The 25,416-nt window shown below is 36.4% G+C and overlaps 2 protein-coding genes across 5 annotated transcripts in view; one reads left to right on the top strand and one right to left on the bottom strand.

Annotated features, from left to right (window-relative positions):
- LOC148955332 (cathepsin O-like) overlaps positions 1 to 11,159 on the top strand; it is a 58,988-nt gene extending 47,829 nt beyond the window's left edge. The window contains exons 5-6 of the mRNA XM_089101565.1: positions 612 to 653; positions 10,757 to 11,159. Coding sequence (XP_088957691.1) covers positions 612 to 653; positions 10,757 to 11,060 — 346 coding nt within the window. The 3' untranslated portion in view covers positions 11,061 to 11,159. The remainder of the gene's footprint in view (positions 1 to 611; positions 654 to 10,756) is intronic.
- Positions 11,160 to 16,540: 5,381 nt separating this feature from the next.
- The window catches only part of Polr3F (RNA polymerase III subunit F), an 85,413-nt gene continuing 76,537 nt past the window's right edge, over positions 16,541 to 25,416 (bottom strand). For 3 of the 4 annotated variants that reach the window (XM_089108159.1, XM_089108160.1, XM_089108161.1), the window contains exon 2: positions 16,541 to 17,624. In XM_089108159.1, coding sequence (XP_088964285.1) covers positions 16,624 to 17,607 — 984 coding nt within the window. In that variant the 5' untranslated portion in view covers positions 17,608 to 17,624 and the 3' untranslated portion in view covers positions 16,541 to 16,623. Of the gene's footprint in view, positions 17,871 to 25,416 lie in introns of all 4 variants that reach the window. The other variant, XM_089108158.1, reaches the window with a different exon arrangement.

Genomic DNA, 25,416 nt, shown 5'->3' with positions numbered 1-25,416 from the left:
GCTGCTCTGTAACTGTATCCTCGGATCAGAGTTTATGCAACACCTCGTGGACGAGACACCGAGGGTCTAGTTCTTACTACTCTTTTATTAGCCAATTTATCGGCTATTGGTTGCCGTGCTGTATTTATTATATTTTACACAGTCCGGTTTCGCCCAAGCTCTACTTTTGTGCCATATAAGCCTTCTTTGTCGGTATCCAGCAGCCGAAGTGTAGTGGCTGGCTTATTGTGTTCTGGAATACCGCCATTGCATTAGTCATAATTTTGAATCACTAAGCTCAGAAGTAGAAAAAGGTAAACATTTGAGACTTTTTATGGTTACAGGAGTTGCGCAACGAAAGTTTAGACAAATAGACTAGCACAGCATGTAAGAGAAAATCCCATTTAATAAAATTGTAAATGAAAATAATGAACAAGTAAATGACCTAATCAGTTAGAGAAATAGGTTTCTATATTACGGTTTTGATAAGAAACCTTGTACGCTTTTATGATTTTATTTTATATTTCTGGTTTCCAGAACTAATAAACTTCCTTACACATCAGTGGCACATCGATGATTGTAGAACGAAAAATTAGTGTTATTGGTTTTTATTATATATTTTTTTTTTACAGCGACATCAATATTCGAGTTGCTAAAAACTTCACATGCTCAAAGTAAGTAATCATTTTTCCTGTTTAATTCATTACTGATACTTGAAGCAATAAGCCGAAGTTTCAAGAAATAGGCTTAACAAGGACAATCTGAACAAAACAATTTAAAAAATATGAAATATAAAGAAATGTTTTCTTTGAAAGTTTTACTCTTATTTATAATTGAGTAACAGGATACGATTTACTATACCGAAAGATTGCTACCTAAGCTCTGACTCCAGAGCTGAAATTACCACCAAAAATTTTCTATCCTTCTATTGCTAGTGAATGAAATCAAACCCCAAAAAATGAAGACTTTTAAGACAGTTATATCCAATAACAGTTAGAAGGCATAATGTGAAAAATGAAACTAAAAAATGGCTCTTAAGATCAGGACGTATAACCTTACTTGGTTCTGAAAGTGAAAATTTGTTACTTGGTTAAAAATTATGTTACTCTGTCCATTTATCGCTTGGAATCTTAGCTAATTATTTAATAGACAAACAAAGACTAATATAATTTATGAATTTCCTTTGTGGACATTCTTTTAAGGAGATTAGATACCATACAGAATCAGTGGCGGATCTAGGGGGGCAATGGGGCGCCCCCCCCCCCTCCAACATAGTCTGAAGTAGTGTAATTTACTTAATTAACGCAAGTTTGTGTTAATTAAACTTGCTCCTAACGCAAGTTTATAGCATCAAGCTATTCCCCCCCCCCCTCTAAAAAAAATCCTGGATCCGTCACTGTAAAGAATCAGCCTATCTCGTCCATTATAAACTTTTCTAGTTTGTGTGGCCAAAATATTTAGAATTGATTGCGCGGTCTTGCCATAATTTGTATAGCATGGATAAGTGAGCCGAATAAACGGTAGAAAACTAAAAGCCGACATCTACCTTCCCTGAAATCTTAGAAAAACCTTGCGAATTCTATTGTTTTGAGCTGGAGGTGGATATATTGTTTTTTTCGATAAAACGGAGCAGAATTTTCTTTTTAAAAGTCAGGACAAGGTTGTCACTAAAAACGCTTTGGTGTACCTGCTACGAAAATCCCAAAGATCACCTCAAAAGAAATGACATTTGATTAATTTGGCAGATTTTCGAATTTTCTGCGATTCAACATGCTTTATTTGAAAACTTTGCCTACAAAATTTCATTGTCTTTTTAACCAAATTTCATTATCAAATCACAAATTCTTAATGGGTTTCAGTGACAAGTAGTTCCCTGGGAGAATTTATTAATGGACTCTTTGCTGTTGAAATAGTCAGCCGACGTTGAGGCTCACAAAAGGGTATTTACAGTATTGAATCCTCTTAAATGCCGCTGTGTAAAAATATAATACGGTCTAAATGTGTTTTGGTGCTATGGCTTCGTTGATTGTTTTCTTATTTCCCAAGTCATTATTTTGTTTGATAAAAAATATTCTACTTACTAATGACCTGGAAATTAAAAATAGCCCACAAATTCCAAAAATAGGAATAAAAAAAAAATCGAGATTAATTAGTCGGCATGTCGAAGGGATTGTTCAAAACAGGAAATTCTTGCATCCATCAATCCCTCGCTCTTTGTAATAAAGTTTGGCTTTTATCCCAATTCTCTAAGAATGACTGATAAAACACAATGGCCATTGAATTGGAGTAAGTATTTCTGAAGCACTATAACCCTTTAGCCTAAAGTGCAGGGGATTGAGATGTGGGCAGCCTTTCCCCTTCTAATACGGAACAATTTCTGCTTGTTTTAAGTTTCAATATCGCTCTTTATTCTCATTTGAGAAATTCTTTCTTTTCTTTTTTTTTCATAGAAAGAAACAGAGACTGCTACTATAACTTCAAGCAAACTTGATTCGTATAGAGATGTCATCCTAACCCCAAATGTATCAGCTATTCTGCAGCATGGTAAACACGAAAAAAATGTACTTTAAATGATTAAAAATCACCCAGTTTCTTCAAAAATTAGAAAAAAAACCTCAAATTAGAGATAGGCAAGGTGGAAGGATGAGCCCAGTTAAAAAAAAATACAAACTTAAAGGCTAGTTTAAAGGATTAAAAATCAGCCAGTTTCTAAAGAAATTAAAAAAGTCGTAAATCAAAGATAGGTAAAGAGGATGGGGAACCCCCTCCCCTATAAATCAGAGATCGGCACCGCTGCTAGGGACTGTAAAGTCTTCTGCTGTGATCTTTACCATTAGCCTAAAGCTCTGGAAAAAAAGTTTTCGCTGTGCCTAGGAACTTGTAGAAATGCAGAAGGCTACGCTAAGCTGTAAGAATCAAAATTTGAAGTTACGCATAAAAAATGTACAGTAAGATTGGCTTATTCTAAAAATATAAAGTAAAAAACTAGTTTAAAGGACTGAAAATGACCTAGTTCCTTAAGAAATTATGAAAAGCCATAAATTAGAAATGGCCAAGGAGGATGGCCCCCCCCCCCCCATCTGTAAAATACAAATTAAAAACTTAGTTTAAAAATAGTTCCTTAGGGAATTGATTAAAGTCTTTAGTTCTAAAAAAGGAAAGAAGACATTATTTAGATTGCTTATATAACAAGTATTCGCTACTAAAATGAAAAAGGAACATGCAGAAATCTGGAATTTAGAAGATTAAAAGTCTGGGATTGTAAGCCCTTAATTAGGTCCGAATGAGGGGAGAACACGAACTGTTAAACCGAATACAAAAAAAAATATGATTCCCCCCAGAATAGGGCGGTTTTATTCCGTAATAGTTTGAAAAATGTAACATAGCTGAAAATAAGTGGTAGGTCTCTAAACAACATGGACTTGAGAAAAATAAATCTTAAAAGAATTAAAGCTTTAAATAATAAAATATTCCTTAAATCGAAGAACTGGGTGGGAGGAGGACTGTTTGAGACATGGGCTATTTGAGAATAAGATTAAACTAAAAATTCTGCTCATGATCGTTAGCTCAAATCGAAAGTTACAATTCTTGCGGTCAGCTTCTAAATTAGACTCGATTGATTTAAAGAAACACATGTTGCATTAATTGGTTTGTTTCCGAAATAAAATATGACGTATTTTTGGAAAAAAAATAATATGATACCACTGATTAAGAGTAGAGTAAATATATCCTGGCAGACTTTCTCTCTGGGAGGGGGGGGGGTCTAGAACCAGAATATAGAAGGGAATGCTAACCCGTAAACAACAGGTGGCTGTCTGTCAGTTTTCCCTTAGATTCAATAACTTAGTCTCTCTTAGGGGTTCCGAAATACAATAGTAACAAATGTTGCTAGTCGTGCGCTATCCCCCTATTAGTTGTTGCGAGGGATCCCACAGTACCAAATAACAAAGTGTTCGTATTTCCCTAGATAAAATAGTGTCAGGCAATCTTGACAAGGTTTTGGCCGATTATCTTGCTCAGAAGGGACCCTTGATTATCTACCGTTAGCCCAGATTTATTCTAAACTTTAAGATTTTGAAATTATGTTAGTAATTTCAGGAATTTTCAAAATGACTGTAAATTCGATTTCATCGTGCTGTCCTATATGGCTTTCCCATGACAACGCTTTCCTATGATTTTCCTTGAATTGTCTATGTTTTTTAGTTTGTTTTTTTTCAAAAAGGAGAGCCTTATAGTTCATATCTGCAGGCAGGATGTTGGGGAAATTCTCCAACGTAAGTCCAAATTATCCCTATGAGAAATTTTTTTTAGTAAAAGTGCACTTCCTGGAACCTTAGACCCTCCGACCTCCCCCCCCCTCTGGTAAAGATTGGACATCTGTTCCGCGAAGTTGTAGATCATGCCATAATTTATGCAGTATTATTAATGTACCATCTCTTATTTAAAAATTATAAGACATTTTTTTTTGTCTACAAACAAAAACCTTGCATTAAAAACTTCGTAATATTCCCTTTAAGGTGCTGCAGACAGTTCACTACGTAGTAAAATCTGTACTTTTTGAAAGTTTCAGTCAAAATTACCGCTATATAAAAGAAAAAAAATTTAAGAGTGCTTCAGATTTCCATGAGGCTCGAACATGAGATAACAAAAACCTGGTTAACAACAGGCTTTTCTCTAATTGACTCATTTTAAACCACCTAGTGGTGCTAAAGTGGAATATTTTCAAAAGTTATCAAAAACTATTGATCTAACAAGAATTTTCAGTGAGAATCAAGTGTGTTAGAAATAATTGCATTTGATGAGTGATCCACTAATTTTAACGATCAAAATTTTTAAGTGACTTTACAGTACAGTAGTTGACTAAGCATAATGATAACTGCTAGTGTTCATAAGGGATACATACCCAACAAATGTGTTATGTAAACTGAAAAACAATATTATACTCTACTCCAGTTTAACAAAGTAAAAATAAGGAAGGAGAGGGATATCAGGAGTTTGTTTTAAGGGGGTTCTAAATGCCATAAACCAATGTTTTCCTTGGGGAAAGTCTTAGATCAATCCTAGGTGGTTTAAATTGACTCATTTTAAACCACCTAGTGGTGCTATAGTGGAATATTTTCAAAAGTTATCAAAAACTATTGATCTAACAAGAATTTTCAGTGAGAATCAAGTGTGTTAGAAATAATTGCATTTGATGAGTGATCCACTAATTTTAACGATCAAAATTTTCAAGTGACTTTACAGTACAGCAGTTGACTAAGCATAATGATAACTGCTAGTGTTCATAAGGGATACATACCCAACAAATGTGTTATGTAAACTGAAAAACAATATTATACTCTACTCCAGTTTAACAAAGTCAAAATAAGGAAGGAGAAGGATATCAGGAGTTTGTTTTAAGGGGGTTCTAAATGCCAAAAACCAATGTTTTCCTAGGGGAAAGTCTTAGATCAATCCTAGGTGGTTTAAATTGACTCATTTTAAACCATCTAGTGGTGCTAAAGTGGAATAGTTTCAAAAGTTATCAAAAACTATTGATCTAACAAGAATTTTCAGTGAGAATCAAGTGTGTTAGAAATAATTGCATTTGATGAGTGATCCACTAATTCTAACGATCAAAATTTTTAAGTGACTTTACAGTACAGCAGTTGACTAAGCATAATGATAACTGCTAGTGTTCATAAGGGATACATACCCAACAAATGTGTTATGTAAACTGAAAAACAATATTATACTCTACTTAGACCCCGGCGCCGCGCCGATGAGGGAAGACCGGCGGCGGCGGGGCAAAAAACAGCACGCCGCGTCCCGCTACCGGTAAGACTCCGGCGGCGTGCCGCCGACACGATCAATGTTGACCACAAACATTAATGTTTTAATCAGTCTTTATCAAATCACAGCTTCAATTTACAACAGATTCGAGCCTATTCATGAGTTCAAAAATTCATAAGTCACTGACTGGAAACTGGTCTTCTTCGTTATTCATCGAGAGAAGTAGAAATCTGGTAGAAAGGAATGGCTCTAGCGTTTCATAACCCTTACATAACACAAGTAGTTGAAGTATCTATTAGCTATGTATTCTTAACATCAATAATCATGAAAATTAGTATTGTTTTTTCATCGAGCATTACTGTATATAAAACTTTAAATACTATACCACAAAATTCGTCAGTTATATGGGTAAAAACTTTTAATATAAGTTTGAACTTAGAAGCTTATTTTTTTCATAATGCCCTTTGCATGTATCTGTTTTGTCACATTTAAACAGTTGAAATGGGCGACTTTGATATTAATTGTTTTTTTTTTTTTTGCTTTTTTGGATTCCTAAGAAGCCTTCTTGTATTAAAAACTGGTTTAATTACAATTTAAAAAAAAAAAAAAATGCATTTTAAAGTTTTTTTTGGCTTCTTTATATAATATATGTCATGTAGGCTAAGGCCGAACTGCTGCTTTTTTATCGCTTTTGGATATTATTCATTTTTTCTTTTGGGGATTCATTCCAAATTATAAATTGATAAATACCTAATATCAGTCAAATTATAAACTGTATTTAAAAGGAGTAAATTTATCAAATTGAAAAATACATGATGAACACTTCACATGAGAACACTTCAATTACAATGACACAAAAAACACTTAATAGTTTATTGGCTATGAAGAAAAATGAAGTACCAGCTATTTTCTTAGGTAAAAAATGAAAAGCTCATCCGTTTTAAGTGCAATTAAATGAAATAATATGCAGACTGAAGTAGCTCCAGGAAGATGTTGAAATGTTCATCCTAGTTTGTCACTTTTAATCCAAGCAAAATGTTAGGACACTTAGTATCAGTTATTGAGTTTAAGCTTTGATTTCCAAGTGCTCAAAAGAATTACCAAATTTAAGAAGGTCACAAAATAAGTCACCTGTGGTCAAAAGATTTAGACACGTCTTTGATCCCCACCCAGGCTCAAAGCTTCTGCTATGGTCATTTCCATGGAAATCTCCAAAGAGTTTCTTTTTAAAATAGCTTTCAATCGTAGTTAGGGGTATTTAGAATTTTTCGCTTTTCTTCAAAGCTTTGAAAAAAGTGTTATAATATTCCAAATGTTACGTTTGTGCGTGTTTTTGGTCATAATTTGTGGGGCGATCAAATTTTTTAAACCACTGTAGCCTAGATACGTAAGAACATTGCAACATCTAGTATCCTGATGTCATAAGACTGTCATAGACTCCTCCTTGAGCCTCCCAAATTGAAAGCTTTTATTATGACCTGGCCTTTTAGTGTAACTTGGGCACAGGACCATGGGTTCCATTGTTACTCGAGCGCAACGTTAGGTGGGGATGTCGATATCGCTTTCGTCACACCAATTCGTTTTAGTGTGAATCTGCCTGGTACATATGAATGAATGTTTTCAAAGTAAACACGTTTCATCAATAGGAAAAAAAACGGATTGGACGCATATGTCCCTTTCCCTTTGGACGATAAAACCATACAAGTGCTGTATCAAGTATAACTCAAGAAAATCTTGTTAATTTTGTCAACTTTTTGGCATCCCTGCTTTCAATAAAAAAAATCAAGGTACTATCACTTAAACATAATAAGTCACTATGCCCCCCTTCTGGATACCATCTTGATAGTATACCGTCTCAGCTTTCATTAGAAAAATAATTTACTGAATAATTAACAAGGTCACTATATTGTTCAAACAAACACGCAAAATAAAGTTAAACAGCTTAGTGTTCCTTGAAAAAAAAATTGAGGGTATGAGTAAAGGGGTACAAAGACAACAACAAAAAGATCGAAATTATTCAGATATACCTCCAATTATTGGAAAACTGAGTGATAGATTCGCCATGGCATTCCATAAGATCCAAAGAATCAAATTAAAAGGGGGCACACACAAAGGCCAAATAAGGCCAGTAGCCTATGAGAAATCGCAAAATACCCAAGACAATGAACAAGTCCTAATGGGGGGCCCTGGGTCTATCAAAATATTGCACTGATTTCCCAGGGAATTTGATATCATTTTCGTCTATCTCCACTTTAAATAAAAAAAATAATTATCTTTTTAGCATCCCTGCTTTCAATAAAAAAAAATGAGATATTATTATTTAAAAACGATAACCGCCTATCCCCCTCCCCTATATGAAATAATTTACATTTTTTATATGTGTCATATTTTTGGGGTAACTTCCGTTTCAATCTTTAATTCCCCAACCTGGTACATCGCTTAGTCTATAGCTAAATTTTGTCTCAACCGAAGGTTGTTTTTTTTTTTTTGGGGGGGGGGGGGGTAAAAATGTTCCAGAAAGAAGATTTTATTTAAAAAAAAAAAAATATGCAAAATTAAAATTTAGCTGCAGAAACAATCTGTCGGCTGTCAATTTCAAAATCCAACAAAAGGCTGAAGCTGTATAGTAGTGAATGCGTTCTATAATTCTATTCAACTTGAAAATAAAATTCTCGACGAAGGATGTAAGAAATAGCGATTGGGAAACTGCATTCGAAATTATTCAAACTCATTTCATAAAGACGATACTTTTTATTATCAACATATGAAGAACTGTGTATATTGCCATATCTGCAATTGCATATTGCATCTGTCTAGTTTTTATGCTAAGTAACTAAAGAGACGAAAATTAATGAACAAGAGAGCAGTTAAGAATTATGGTATACAAAGTAATATTTGGCAGGGAAAGTCACTGGTGATAAATCACTAGGGGTGGCACCGTGATTGCGTGATTTTGGGGGATTCGGGGAACCAATTTTTTTCGGGGTGACGCATAGATTTTCGGGAAAATACCCGAAAATTCGGGGATAGTGCAAGCTCTGCTTGATTTCTAATCAGGAAAATCGAAATACTAAACCACACGAGAAGGAAAAGCTCCGACTTTGCAGTTGACGCAATAAAGAATTGCAGTAAAAATAATTTAGTCAACCGAACGCCGCCACCGCTGCCAGCGGCAGCGTACCTGTGGCGCACCGGCGGCGGTACGACTCTTCGGTGGCGTTCGACCGGGCCTCTCGTCGGCGGCGTTCGGTCGATCCGCCGGCGCGGCGCCGGGGTCTAACTCTACTCCAGTTTAACAAAGTCAAAATAAGGAAGGAGAGGGATATCAGGAGTTTGTTTTAAGGGGGTTCCAAATGCCAAAAACCAATGTTTTCCTAGGGGAAAGTCTTAGATCAATCCTAGGTGGTTTAAATTGACTCATTTTAAACCACCTAGTGGTGCTAAAGTGGAATATTTTCAAAAGTTATCAAAAACTATTGATCTAACAAGAATTTTCAGTGAGAATCGAGTGTGTTAGAAATAATTGCATTTGATGAGTGATCCACTAATTTTAACGATCAAAATTTTTAAGTGACTTTAAAGTACAGCAGTTGACTAAGCATAATGATAACTGCTAGTGTTCATAAGGGATACATACCCAACAAATGTGTTATGTAAACTGAAAAACAATATTATACTCTACTCCAGTTTAACAAAGTCAAAATAAGGAGGGAGAAGGATATCAGGAGTTTGTTTTAAGGTGGTTCTAAATGCCAAAAACCAATGTTTTCCTAGGGAAAAGTCTTTGATCAATCTTAGGGGTGCTATTGTCTCTACTCCCTGGAGGGAGATACTATTGTGTTTAAATAAAGCCCAGATGGTAATTTTTTTTTCTAGCGACATATGCGACACGCACTTAATTTGAATGAGGCAAATCGTATAAAATGTTGTCTTTGGTTGAAGAGTCCGCGCGTGTATACAATAGTAGGCTATTATTATTATACAATTCAATAGCCAATTGTACTAGGAAACCGCGGTAGATCCAGGATTTTATATGGCCTTTTTTTCTGCTCTAATAATTAGTAAAATTGTTAGCGTGAATGCACAAAATTAGACTACACCCAAGCCAGCAGGCAGTCACTACCCGCCATGTGGGTCCACCTTTGCTATGAGTGTTTCGTTAGCTTAGACTTTTTATTTTTTACGTAGCATTATTGAACTTGTACGGATTATGCAACTTGTATTAACATTAGCACTTCTTAGCGTCGTATTGGGATGTAAATTCAGCTTGGGACCCGTTTAACGTATTTTGATTTAGCCACCATTTTTAGGTTTTAATTTTTCGTAGACTTAAGCGAGTATGCACTTCGCTCTGGTGGAAGATATGTACTATAGAAACTATTTTCAATGGACTTGGAAAAAGCGGTGAATGCAGTGTTTTGATAAAAGGGGATGGGGCTCCCTATAGTTTTTATGACATTTTTTTACTCGAGTGCTTCATATACATGCTAGCAGGGACTGCACCAAAGCCAGCGGTGGTCTCACCCAGCTCATTGGATCAACCTCTGCTTGGAATTGTTTGTCAACTTAGCCTTTTACATAGCATTCTTAAATTCTTAGAGGTTATGGAACGCGGATAAACAGTTACCATTCATAGCGTCATATTCCGCTTGAGATCTGTTAGCCTAACAGTGACTTTGTTGCAAAAACTTCTCCATGGTTACCTTTCTCTCTTGTAAAAAAAACTTATGCTGTCTATTTAGAATCCATCTACATATAGTTCTCAACATCATATTCCTCAAACGAATTTTAGACTCTCCAATCCATCAGACACACTATTTATCCCTAGAAAGCACAAAGGATTTTAAAACTCTCTTTCTTGTCCCTCTAGCATCTTCTAGAAACTTGAAATATGAAAAGTGGATATATGTTTTGCAATATAAAGTCTACAAAATTATTTAAAGTATACAGAAATTCTTGGAAATATTTACTTACCTATGCGTTTTTATTGTTGTTTTTTTTTTAGTTTTGTTGGCAGTGAAGAAGAAATCATAAAACAGGTGGCGTCTCATGGTCCCCTCGCTGTGGCAGTAGATGGTCTTTCATGGCAAGATTATTTAGGAGGAATTATTCGATACAATTGTGAGAGTCATCTAAACCACGCTGCTGAAATTGTTGGCTATGATTTGAGTGGCCCTATACCCTATTATATTGTAAAAAACTCATGGGGGATAGATTTTGGAATTGAAGGATACCTTCACATAGAAATAGGAAAAAATCTATGTGGCCTTGCTATGCGTGTCTCTGCTTTGGATGCTCTTATATTGTAGGAGTTTAGCAGGAATTTTTATTTTACTTTTTTTGCTGTGGTTTCTTCTTAATGATCTCAAAATAAAATATCAAATGCTGTGAAATTAGTGTTACTCGTTGATTCATATCTTGTATTAGTTTTATCCAACCAGAAGTCGATGAGAAAGATTCAGTAGAGATGTTAGACTTTCGATTATTTGATTATATCTCTCCAGATTTTACGCATTTTTTAATTATTGTATTTTTATTTTTCGATACATAGCGCAATAGGAAAAGCGAAAAATTTAAGATCGTAACTCATTGTGCAAGTTATTTTCATTCTTATAGCGAAACACTAAACACTAACTTGAAAAAGGAAGGAATATGGAGCTTTCTATTATAGATATATAGATATTTAATGCTTTAAAGCCACAAGTGCCATGGCTACAAAAAGTAACCAAAAAACTCACATGTCGTACATTTAACCTTATTTCCAATTCTCACTCCCATCCCACCCCCTATAAAAGTCTCTCTATGCGTCATTCCCAATTTAATACATTTTGCTATTTTTTTTTATTGTCCCATAACTTTTTGATCCCATCACCAAAACGAACCACCAATTTGACCTCTCATTGTAAAAAAAAAAAAAAAAAAAAAAAAAAAATCTGAAAGCCTGTAATTCGGGAAAAGGGACGTGATGTGAAACAGATCCTCGCGAATTTCTCCATGAGTAAGAACAGTTCATTAACTTCACTTTCCCTAAATGTGTCATTCGCTAGGAAATTATCCCTCTCTGACCTATATTACTTAATTTCTTTAGTACTTAAATACTCCAAGGCACGTCAAGGCTGTCACTTCATACTGCTATTTCTGAACATCATAATTTTCCAACCCCCCCCCCCTTGCCTAATTTTGCTACGTTTCCATCTCGATTCCAATCCCCATCCCTTCATTCCAAACACCTGATAACCCACAACTATTTTAAATTCATCTGACCTGCAAAGCACACGAACTTATCCCTCTATCATGCGACACCTCCAGATGAGCGGCACGACTCTGCATTTGCACTGGATTATGATTAATGGACTCCTAGGTCTGGTCTGTGTAGTTGTTTTTTTTTTTTTTTTTTTTTTTTTTTTTTTTTTTTTTTTTAGGGGGGTATATTTGTAGGATTGTATATATTGTATATTTGTAGGTATGAATATATAAAGAGTCGGAGTTAATAGGCTTGAGATTGTGCAGGATTTTGACTCAAGTTGAGAGAAGAGCATCGCCAAGTGTGTGGAAAACCGTGTTGTGACTAGGATGGGCCCAAGATTGCACAAGCCTCCATTCAAACTGGGGGTTCCAGGGACTTCTTACTATCCGGTTCTAAGCCAGCCTAAGCGCTTCGTGCAGATTAGATGTGTTAGTCTCCATCCTGCACTGATTCTGGGACCGTTGCCTTTCCTGAGGCCATAATAATTTAAATGATTAAAATATTATAAATATTGCAACTTGGATTGTTACAAAGTTAATGAAAAAACTATCGTATTGACACTTTGACTGACAAATTGAGACGCTTCGAGCTGGACTTCTTAGGAGTTTGGCAAACACATATCCCACAGGTAGGAAACATGAAATTAGGTGATATAAAATTTATTTACTCAGACAGGAAGGATAGGGTGCATAGGCAGGGAGTAGGACTCATGATGAATAAGAAAGCTGCTAAATTTTGTTTAGGTTGGGAAGGTGTTGATAATAGAATCCTAGGTACTCATTTCATGACAAAAAAGTACAGGGTATCAGTCATAGTTGTACGTATATGCTCCTGGAGAACCGACTGATGGAGATAGTAGTGACTCGCATGAATTTTACTTTCAGCTACAGGAACAAATAGACAGTGTCGCTGGTAGAAACATGATATTTTAATAGGGGATTTTAACGCCGAAGTCGGTAGAAATAGGGATAGATGGTATCTTTGCCTAGGTAAATTTGGTGCAGGAAAAGAAAACAGTAATGGTTATAAACGGCTGCAATTTTGTAGGTATAACAATCTAGTTGTAACCAGTACAATATTTGGCCATAACATTGCCCATAAATTACATGGTATCCGCACAATTTTAAGACAGCCAGCATTATTGATTATGTTATTGTAAACCGAAGACTGGCAGGGTCGATACAAGATACTAGGGTATATAGGAGTGCTGCTACTGATGATAAAAGTAAAGATCACTACCTGGGTAGTAGACACTACCTAGTAGCGTCTAGGGTTAATCTAAAGCTGAAACGTAGGAATGGTAACTACTTCCCGGAAAGCTATGACGCTGGTAGACTCCAGAATGAGAATTTGAAAAAAAACTGCAGGAACAGTTGAATACTAAGTTGGGAAGTCTAAAATTTGACAAGTTTTTGGGAAGTCGCTGATTTTGTCTTAGGGAAGAAAGTTAGAAACACAGCTAAGAATATTAGCGAAAACGCTTTATGTTTAATAGAGGAGGAGGAGCTTGTACAAGAATTATTCGAATGAAAGATCATATGAAAATGAGAGAAATGAAAAAGAAAGTGGAGAAAACATTAAAATATGAGCAAAGTAGGCAGAATAAAATGGAATGGAGGCCACGAATAAAATTGCTGAAGATTTGGACGATACAGCCAGACGGCCTAATAGTAAAATAATGTTCTGGCATGTTAATACATTGAGACGGAATAATCAATCTGGACTCGTCCCAATTAGGGGTCACAATTAGTGATAAAGAAAGATTTAAAGAGAGGTGGGCAAAACATTTTGTGAATGTGCTAAACCGTGATAGTTACTAGAACAGATATAAAAGAGAATGAAAAAGTTTGTGACACTTTGGAAGTGAAGGAAGATTTATTTTGTGAGGAAGAATTAGTGACAGTACTAAAAGGGTAAAAACAGAATAAGGTCCCAGGTGCTGATAGTGTGGTAAATGAGTTTCTTTAAATATGGTGGTTATGAAGTTAGAGATAAGTTATTGAACATTATGAATATCATTTTTGAAAAAGGGGAAGTACCTAGCGATTTTTGGAAAACTTATTAAACGCCTCTCTTAGAAAGGGAGTGAGTGTGGTACTTATAGAGGCATTAGCTTGGTTTCTGAAGGAAGAAAATTACTTAGTATGATGATACTTTTAGACTTAGAGATGCTGTAGATAAAGAGAAGAACAGTGTGGTTTTAGGGATGGGAAAGGGTGCATTAAATAAATTTTTACTCTTAGGTTAATAATTGAGCGGGGCCTGAGTCATCAAATCCCTTTAGTCTTTAGTTTTATACATAACGAGCAAGCGTTTTATTCAGCTTCTAGAAGAGCTTTAGCGAAGGTTCTATCGTTGTATAAATACCAGATAAACACATTAAAATGATGAGTGCTATGCACAAGAATAACGTTGCTGTGGTTAAGGCAGGAAATGAGGTTAGTAGCTGGTTTGTTATTAAATCAGGAATTAAGCAAGATTGTGTCCTATCCCCATTTATGTGTATAGTTTTTATGGACCTTGTCTTAAGAATTGTAGCAGAGGTAATTGAAGAACACAAAATCAATTGAGGAAGATGGAAATTCTAAAAGAATGGATGACTTTTTGGAGGTTTTGTGAGTTCTGGGTGCAAGAATAAGTTTGAAAATTACAGATAAGAAAATTTAAATTGCTAAGACTAGGAATAAGTGAAGGTGACGAGGTGATATTGGGTAACGAGAAGATAAATCAAGTGGACAGCTTCATTTACCCAAGTAGTGCTATTATTTAAGACGGTTAGTGCAGTGAAGATGTTAAAAGTAGAATAACTAAGGCCCAGCGTGTTTTTTCACAGATGAGAAAAAAACTTAGAAGAATATGAATATAAGTCTACGAACCAAGATTCGAATATTGGAAGCTACAGTAATGACGGGTATTAAAGATAGTTCTGAAGCGTGGGTGCTCCAAAAAACTGAGGAGGATCTGGTGGATGTTTTCCAAAGAAATTGCCTATGGATTGTTTTGTGTACCCGACTGAACGACCGTATCTCAAACAGTAAGCTCTACAAGAAACGTGGTTCAATCCCGCTTTCTAGGGATATAATGAGAGAAAGGACATTCTGCAGACGAATGATGACAGATGGCCAAACATCGTCCTTGTCGGTCAACCGTCTGGGGCCAAACGAAAAGCATGCCATTCCCGACTGGGGTGGGAGTATGTCGCAAGGAAAGAGTTCAGGGACGTGGGAACTACTTGGAAGGGTGTAAAGAGGGAGGCTTTGAATAAATTGGGATGGAGAAGGAGTGTACGTAGTTATGTTGGCCTCAGGTGGCTTTGTGCTGCAGCGAGTTGTAAGTAGTAGTAGTATCATTAAATTGTCAGCTAGAACCTAATAGTCTCTGATGAGTCCTAAATATGATCTTTCTATTTTTCCCCCCTTTTAAGCCACAACTCGCCCTATATTCATCTAAAACATTATCTTAAGTAGCTTAATATTTGCTAGTTCTAGAAGCTTAAGGGGCTCCTCAGTAGCACCCATGAAGCCTCCTGACCTTTCCAACTCGCCATTTCTACGTGGTCACTCCACCTTCCTTGAATTGTAAACTAACTTCCCAAATAAATAATGTCTTCATTTATCTCATTCCTTTGAAAACAATTTTTTTTTACCATTTTCCGAAAACTAATTTAACCGATTTGTCTATTTCTAAAATTAAGTTTTTACCTTCCAAATAACAATTCAAAATCTCTACTATTTAACAATTATGCAAATCTAGCAATATTTTACCAGCAGTATCTTCTTTTTCATCCGCAAATAATGGATAAAACAGCTCTCACGACGTACATTTTAAATTAGGACAGTTTTATTTATAAATACCACGTGAATATCTCTAATAAAAAGTAAAAACAAACGAGGTGATTGCAATTCACCAAAAGTTAAAAAAATTAAAATATTTTTAAATCATGGCCGTGATTTCAAGAGTTTAGCAAAAAAAAAAAAAACACAAAAAAAAACGCAAAATTTCAACCACTTTTCTTTCCTAGACCATGCAGAGACAAGGCAAGAAGCAAACTCTTGTAATTACAGTTTTAGCCTGACTCTGGGTTAATGGCAAAGTCTGACCGAAATATTCTGCAGAATCAGCTGCTGATGTTAACACCGAGATCCATCGGATATGCGCATAGTTTTCTCCCGCGTACCTAACGGTACAAGTACACATGTATAAAAGCAGATGTTGCCCTACGTTTCAGTGTTAAAGATCCATATTCAAAAATTAAAACACCGCTTTTACTGAAGTTTTCAAGTGGCCCGTTTTCCTTATTAATAGTGGTATTAAAGAGATGAGCAGCACTTCATTAGAGTAGTCAAGATTTTCTTGCGTAACTTTAGAGTTTTTTGACGTTTTACAAGAATGCAAGGATCCCCAAGAATATCTTCATACTCCTTTATCAAGAGTATAAACCGTTTTCGTGCAGCAAAAAAGTTCGTAGTAAAACCAAAAGCTTCTGCTGGTGGTGAAAAAGTAGAAGAGAAAAGAAAGGCACAGGTAACACATAAACAATGGATCCAGCAACTTTATTTTTCATAAATCAAAATACTTTAAAAAGAAAATAATTGCAAAACACAAAGAATAAACTCTCCATTAGACTAGACCAAGGGTCGGACTGACTTTAAAGACTCCACAAGCATGTCAGAAGTTTCTGCAGTTTTTTTCCATTTGCTGTAATATTCGCAAGACTGTGGGGATATAACTGCATCTACACGACACTCTTCTGTCAAAGCACAAAATCCACACGGTACAGATGAAAATCCAGAGCTATCCATAATAGCTTTAGCAAACCTATATATTGGTCCGTTAGAAGAAACTTTTTTAACTACTGATCGTTCGAAAACTAAATTATCACAAACAATCTCGACATGTTCAACCGTGAGTTTTGCGTTTATTATTTTATTTTCATCCAAAAACTTGTGTATTTCTGTTGGAGTCAAATAATGCCTTTTTCTTTCAGCAAATAATCCAGTATTATCAGATGTTTGGTTAAACTGTTTTTTCAAAAATGCCAAAGTTAGTTTCATTAGCTTCTCCCCAACCTCCTGTTCGAATTCACCAGTTGATTCATTAACCCAGGGTCCACCTCTGTCAGTAATGTACTGTTGGTCAGGTTCTATATCATAAAGCATCCACATTCGCTTATGTCCAGTCCCTGGAAAAACCTCTTTGACAAGCTCCTTGGCTTTGAGAGACTTCAGAGCAGTTATACACTGCTGTTGAGCAACATTGATCGATTCCCGAAGATCCTTAATCCATATTCCTATTTTACCAGAATCGGCTATTACATCATATATGGCTTTTTCAATTTCATTCTCAAACTTGACATTTTTCTGAGTAGCTGATAATTCCTTGTACTTAAATAAATTTGTCGCGCCTTTTTTGAATATTGCAAGTTTCCCTTCACTGACAAGTTTTTGCAATCTAATTGTACATTCCTTCAAATCAAGATCTGGATGAGATGATGTTAATAGTGGACCAGACACTCCTTCAGGGTGTGCCTTGCAAAAATCTAGTAGTATTTTATCAAGTTCGCTGGGGTCTAGCTTTTCTTTCTTGACAACTAAAGAGCTTGACGTCATTATTTGGTGACTATTATCTGAAATTGATGAGAATTAATAACTGTTATAGCTGTGTAGATTACTGGCAAAATAGTTGATCATAAAAGTCGAGAAATAAAAAGCAGAAATAACAACAAGGGTATAGAGGAAACGCAACAAATCAGATATTCTGAAATAGGCATAAATTTGTCCTAGCCGATTGCGACTTTGCAGATGATATTGCCCTGACATGCACTTCTTCAGTTGAACTCGAGGCAGCTCTCAATACACTGTCAGAAGAAGCCCTGAAAGTGGGATTACACATTAGCTGGCAGAAAACAAAAATAATGATCATCGACCCGGCAGGAAATTCCGCCAACTCACCATCTTTCAACGTTTTAGGACACATTATCGAAATTGTCAAGTTTTTTACTTACCTTGGATCCGTCGTCTCGGATAATGGCTCAAATGAAATGGAAGTCCAGTCGCGCATCGGGAAAGCTGCGTCTATTATGGCTCGATTATGCCGTTCCTTGTTGTCAAAGCCCAATATTAGCCGAAAAACAAAAATGCGGATCTACAACACGACCGTAATGCAAGTCCTTCTCTAAGGTGCTGAAGCTTGGCCGGCAGCTGCTTCTGTTCGTGATGCCATAGATGTGGCCCAAACAAACATCCTAAGACGAATCAAAAGGATCAAATGGTACAACGTCGTTTCAAACACCCAACTACTAACACTAATGGATAAGTTACCCAACTATCGTCAACTTTTCATAAAGACTGTACTATGGTTTGGTCACTTAGTTTGCGTGCTACCAGAAGGACCCACCACAACACTTTTCAATTTTGATCCTCCTCGACATGGCTGGAAGCACCCCCGTGGAAGACCCCCGTTCAGACGGAGGGACATGCCTTACCAACTACTTCTCCATGATCGGTACTGATGTCCAGAAGCAGTCACGCTCGCGCAGGACCGTTCGGAATGGAGGCAAAGAGTCTCATCTCTCTCTTCGCTGGACCACCAGCAGGAGCCTTAAGTCAAGTAAGTAAGTCAAGTCATAAATTTTTATCCCTGAAAAACTGTGTATTTTTTAATTAATTTTTTAACATTTTTGGATTTTTTAACTATACAAAATAAATGTTACAAAAAGACCTTTGTCTAACTTAGGCAAAGAAACTAAAGAAGCTAACATCAGTTTTTGAAAAAAAAAAGTTTCGTTTTTGTTGTTGTTGCAACATATGTAAGTTTGTTGGGCATTACAGTATTATTTGGGTATACAATTATAGTTGGTAATATAATTCCATCTGTGAAAAGCATCCAGTGAATGCAGTCTCAGCCTCGTCACTTTACTTGTAAAGCCTAAGGAAGACGAAAGGCTTAAAGTTTAACAAAGACAAAAATACTTCAGAAGATTATCTTATTTTGGCCATATCATTTCCGACCTGGGTATCCTCCCAGATCCAAACAATGCAAAATCTTTAAAGAAATGCGTGTGCCCCAATCAAGGGAATAGATATGAAAAGTTTCTGGGTAAGTTTAATTACCTGTCCAGGTATGTACCTAACTTGTCCATCCAAAAAGAGCCCTTGAAAACCATATTAAAGCAGAGAAAGTTTGAATAGACAGAATGATACGCCAAGGCATTTCATAACATTGAAGATTTAAAATGTGGGACACTTTCCCTCTTCTAACCTTCCAAAACAAAGTAGAGCTCCAAGTCGACATCTCGTTGGTCTGTGAGAAAGACCAATTCATATCCTCTGGATCCAGGTCACGTAATACTACTCAGCACAACTACTATTTACAAATTGAAAAAAGAGCCATATGCAATCTTATCTGAATGTTACCACTTTCATCATTTTCTGCATGGCTGTAAATTTTCCATCATAGCTGATCATAAGCCCCTCAAAACGTTACTAAAATAACCTCATTGACATTGAATTAGTCATTTACATTGAAAGGTCTAACTGCTTCAGTTCAATCCCTTGGTTTTACAGTTCAATTTGGATCCAGGTAAGATATACCTGGGGCAGACATATTCTCCTGCATACACATCAGCTCTCAAGTTTAATAAGAGGCAACGATATAGTGTTGCCTATAGTAAAGGCCATACGGCTCCAATGTTTTATTATCTATTTACTTTTTTTCCTAGAGGCACTCCATATGGAAGGGATGGTCGTATAAACTTCAAAGGGGGCTCATTCGACTGGAAATTGGAATGGCTAGTGCCCTTTTTAATAGTCGAAAGTGATTGGAAGTCAACTAACACCCCTTCCACGCCAACCATTTCCCCAAACACATCTAATCAAAGTTTTAAGATAGCCATTTTGTTCTATGTAGTTGATTTCCAGACGGAAATTATTTTTTTGAGGAGGACACTCCCCCCACAGCCCTCAGGGCAAGGGTTGTAAGTTATGCCCTGCGGGCATATAAGCTTTTTATAGAAAGCTTTGCCATAGAAACTTCAAAAAGGGCTCATTCGATTAGAAATTCAAAGGGCTAGTGCCCTTTTTAATAGTCAAAAGTGATTGGAGGGCAGCTATTCCCACTCTGACGCCCACTTTTTCCCCAAACACATCCAATCAAAAATTTTAGATAGCCATTTTGTTCAACGTAGTTGAAAATTCCGGAAATTAGGTCTTTGAGGACGACACCCCCCCCAGCAGTCAGGGCAAGGGATCTAAGTTATGCTCCGGGGGCATATAGGGTTTTTATAGAGTGTTGTCGTAGAAACTTCAAAAAGGACTCATTTGATTAGAAATTTAAATGACAGTCCACTATTTCCCCAAACACATCCAAATCAAAATTTTGAGATAGCCATTTTGTTCAATGTAGTTAAACGTTCTAGGAACTATATTTTTGAGCAGGACACTCCCCCCACAGTCTTCAGGACAAGGGTTATAAGTTATGTTCTGGGGGCATATATGGTTCATATGGAAGGAATGCTTGTACAAACTTCAGAGAGGGCTCATTTGATTGGAAATTGAAAGTTCTAGTTCAATTTTTAAGCGTCAAAAGATATCGGAGGGTAACCAGCCCCTTCCCCCCACGCCCTTTTTTCTCAAATGCATCCGATAAAAATATTGACATAGCCACTTTGTTAAAAATAGTTCAACGATCATATAACAAAAACTTCGGTGCCGACACAACCCCCAGGGCCCGCGTTGTAAGTTGTGCCCTGGGGGCATATATGGTTCTTATGGAAGGGATGCTCGTATAAACTTTAAAGAGGGCTCATTTGATCGGAAAATTGAAAGTTCTACTTTACTTTTTAAGAGTTAAAAGAGGTTGGGGGGCACCTAGCCCCCCTCCCCCTCCACGCCCTTTTTTTCTCAAACCCATCTGATAAGAACTTTGAGATGACCATTTTTAAATAAGAGTTCAAAGACCATATAAAGAAAACTCCGGGGCCGAAATGGCCCCCAGGGCCCGAGGGCAGGCGTTGAAAGATATGCCCTGGGGGCATATATGGTTCTTATGGAAGGGATGGTCGTATAAATTTCGGAGAAGGCTCATTTGATTGGAAATTGAGATTTCTAGTTTAGTTTTTGAGAGTCAAAAGAGATTGGAGGGCAACTAACCCCCCACCCAAGTCCCTCTTTTCCCGAATGCATCCGATAAAAATTTGAGATAGTCATTAAGTTAAGGATTGTTAAAGAGCCAGATAAAGAAACTCAGGCGTCAACACAACCCCCAGGGCCCGGGGGCAGGCGTTGTAAGCCATGCCCTGGGGCATTTATGGTTTCTTATGAAAGGGATGCTCGTATAAACTTCAGAGAGGGCTCATTTGATTCGAAATTGGAGGTTCGAACTCACTTTTTAATAGTCGAAAGAGATCCGAGGGCAACTAGCCCCCCCCCCCCGCCTTCTTTTTCCAAACCCATCTGATGAAGATTTTGCGACAGACATGTTGTTAAAAAAATAGTTGAAAGGTCAGATAAGAAAAACTCCGATGTCAATACAGCCCCCCATGGCCCGAGAGAAGGCATTCTAAATTATTCCCTAAATGCATGTATGGTTCTTATGAAAGGGATGCTCGTATAAACTCCATAGAGGGCTCATTTGACTGGAAATTGAAAGTTGTACTTCACTTTTCAAGAGTCAAAAGTGATCGGAGGGCTGCTAGTCCCCCCACGTCCTTCACCCCCCCCCCCCAAAATGGATCACATAAAAATTTTGAGAGAGCAATTATGTGAATAATACTTCAAGGGTCAGATAACAAAATTTCCTGTGTTGACACAATCCCCCAGGGCCTGGGGCCAGGCGTGGTAGGTTATGCCCTTGGGGCATATATGGTTCTTATGAATGGGATGCTTGTATAAGCTTCAGAGAGGGCTCATTTGTTTGGAAAGTGATAGTTCACTTTTTCAGAGTCAAAAGAGATCGGAGGGCAACTAACCCCCAGACCCATCTGATACAAATTTTGAGATACAACCCGGGGGGCAGGCATTGCAAGCTATGTCCTGGGGCCGTATTTGGTTCCCATGAAAGGGATGCTCGTATAGACTTCAAAGAGGGCTCATTTGAGTGGAAATTAAAAGTTCTAGTTCATCTTCTTAGAGTAAAAAAAGATCGGAGGGCAACTAGCCCCTCCCGCCTACCACGCCTTTGGGTTTATCGGATGGGTTTATATAGTTTTCAGTAAAGCACCAATGACGCAGTAGGTTTCAGACTTTTACAGTGAGAGAAGGAGGCGATACCCAAACTCTTGTTTGTAGTGATTTTTGTACGTTTCAAGCTTGATTTGCATATTCAATTTAAGTTTCACTCGAATTAAGATTTATTTATTCATTTACATTAATATATTTTGTATGTTTCTTTGCATTGATTGTTTATTTAATTTCTCTTCGTTTTAAGTTTCATTTATACTTCAATAGCAAAATATTTTTTTTCGTTTTAAGCTTGATCTTCATATTCAATCGAAGGATTACTCGCTTTAAAATTGACTGAAGGAGTTCAGGATTTCGATCTTCAGTAGTTTGGCACTTAAGTGTGTTTGTATATTGATTCTTGTACAAAACACATTACTTGTAATTTCGCAAGCCATTGCTTTTAATAATTCATATTCATGATTTCAGTTATGGACTCTCAATGTCTATTATGTCATGCATGTGATTAAGGTACTGAATTGTACGAAGATAATACAGAAATGAATAAAAAGTTATAGTCGATTACCTTTTATAATCAATACGTTTGTAGAGCTTTATATACATATTAGATGATTTTAATATAAGAACTTACAAAAATACGTTTGATACACATCAAAAATAAATTCTTCTCAGATTGACAATAAGTTAATAAATTCAATTTCCTTATTTGGCATTTTTATTAATGAATAATTAATATTTTTTAATATATACACTCATGGCAAGAAATAAATATATTATATGATATTTAGTTTTAACTAAATATCATTTAGTAACAGTTTTTGAACACTTTTCAGTTATATAACCGCCAAGAAAACTGTAGCAACTTAACTGTTCCAAATTAAACATAGTTAATCAACAACATAACCCAAATACTTTTATGGTGCACATTTTCTAAAATAATAGTAAATTCTATGAACAATAAAAGTATTAGCGACCAAACGCTTCATTGCAATCAAATGTCTAAAGACCTGTTGAAAATACATCAAGAAGTACTTTCGGTAATTAAACAAAACAGGATTAACCTATCTCCACGGACTCACAGTTCCATAGTAGATCTTTTAATTTGTTTTTTATTCGATTATTGGTTTTTGTTGCAATGTCAGTTGAAATGATTCTTATTAAGATAAACCTACTCTTGACTAACATGACCTATTCTAGCTTACCTAACCTTGCCGGATCTGACATGACCTAAACTGGCCTAATATAAATTTAGCGGACCGGAGTCTAGTTATTAGTCCCATCCATCTGTAGAGAATTATTTTAATTTTGTAAGTTTTGTATTAGGCCTATATATCATCCTTGATTCTAGGTGGTTTACTGATATTAACTGATGAAAAAAAATATAAGTTATTTGTGCACGGTATCACACACAATATGAATATGTGCCAGCAAGCATTTATAAAAATAAACTTAAATAGAACACAGGAGAACAGCATAAGTAATCACTTAAAAATTAAAATGTTGATGATCATAGTATTCTGTTTATGAAGATATATTTTATAAAACAGTCAAAAACAAAAACACCTCTTTGACGTAATACATACAAGTAAAAAGGAAAACTTAATTGTTGTTTAAAATTAAATTAAAAAAACATAAAAAATTTTATTATTTATTATGAGTAAAAAATATATAAAAAAATAAAGCATCTTTAATTATTAAAATAAACATCGGCGAAATTATACAACATAGGGGATAAATTAAAAAAAACACGAAAGAACAATCAGCATTAAAGACATAGTATTTTGAACATAAATGATATGAATATCAACAGTAAATCAAGGAGGCACACTTGTGCCTCTATAAAGAGGCGACCCATCACAATGTTAAGCGATTTCAGGTCCTAGAGGTCGCAGAGAGACGGCGGTAATCGCATTTTGTGGCCCAAGCTCAAACTAAGAAACTTGCAAAATTTCATCCTCCTCCGACTTTATCTTCATGGGGTAAACTGGGCCGGAAGTTTGGACCCTCCCACCACAGCCCCCCGTTAACGTTGTCCGATTGGGCTGAAATTTAGAGGTTAAGCTTTCCTAGGGCCCGGGAGCTTATCCTCGAAATTTCAGCTCAATCCGATCACTCCTTCCCTGTTTTCAAAAAACCAAATATAGCCACTTAAATTTCATCATCATTTCTTTTTTTTTCTTAGCCACGCCTACAGGCCCCAGTTGGCACCGGATCCGGTTGAATGAGGACTCATTCGAAGCAGAATTCGACCTGTTAGGGCCTTTTGATATTTTCAGACCGAAAAAATTATCCCCCGAATTTTCATTTACGAAAAACCTTAGTTTTTTTCAAATAATACATATAAACATGTTAGAAATGCTTTTTTATTAAAATATCTGCGCTTCAATTTTAATAACAAAGCATGTCTAACCTTTTTATTTTTATTATTTAAAAAAAACTACGTTTTCTAAAGAGTTAAAGAGGCTGAGTTACAAGGTCAACCCTTAAAACGTACAGGGATTAGGAGGCACAGTTGGGGGGGCTGTTAAAGAGGCTGAGTCACAAGTTCGAACCTTAAAACGTACAGGGATTAGGAGGCACCCTGTACGACGTGATTTGAGTATTCAGGAATTAAAAGCCTTAACACAAGAATGTTCAAGAGCGGGGGGTTTGGGGGGCGGCAGCCCCCAACTTCAACTCCTGACACGATCAGCTAACAGTTAGTCAAGCAATAATAAGTAATAAACTGTACAAAAACGTGCAGAAATTATTTGAAAAAAACTACGTTTTCTAAAGAGTTAAAGAGGCTGAGTTACAAGGTCGAACCTTAAAACGTACAGGGATTAGGAGGCACAGTTGGGGGCTGCGGCCCCCAAACCCCCGCTTTCGCAGCCTTTAAATAAAAAAAAAAAATTTAAACTGAAAGTAAGGAGCGACATTAAATCTTAAAACGAACAGAAATTATTCCGTATATGAAAGAGGCTGTGCCCTCCTCAACGCCTCGCTCTTTACGCTAAAGTTTTTATCGTTTAAAAAAAGAGTTGTGAGAAAGTCAAACTTTAGCGTAAAGAGCGAGGCGTTGAGGAGGGCACAGCCCCTTTCATATACGGAATAATTTCTGCTCGTTTTAAGATTTAATGTCGCTCCTTACTTTCAGTTTAAAATTTTTTTTTTTTTATTTAAAGGCTGCGAAAGCAGGGGGTTTGGGGGGCGGCAGCCCCCCAACTGTGCCTCCTAATCCCTGTACGTTTTAAGGTTCGA

This window comes from Artemia sp. Qi Xiang Cuo, chromosome 2 (assembly GCF_049724085.1).
Source record: "Artemia sp. Qi Xiang Cuo chromosome 2, ASM4972408v1, whole genome shotgun sequence".
In the NCBI taxonomy this organism is placed as follows: domain Eukaryota; kingdom Metazoa; phylum Arthropoda; class Branchiopoda; order Anostraca; family Artemiidae; genus Artemia; species Artemia sp. Qi Xiang Cuo.
Note: the sequence above shows the minus strand (reverse complement) of the source record. Positions and strands in the feature narration are given on the sequence as shown.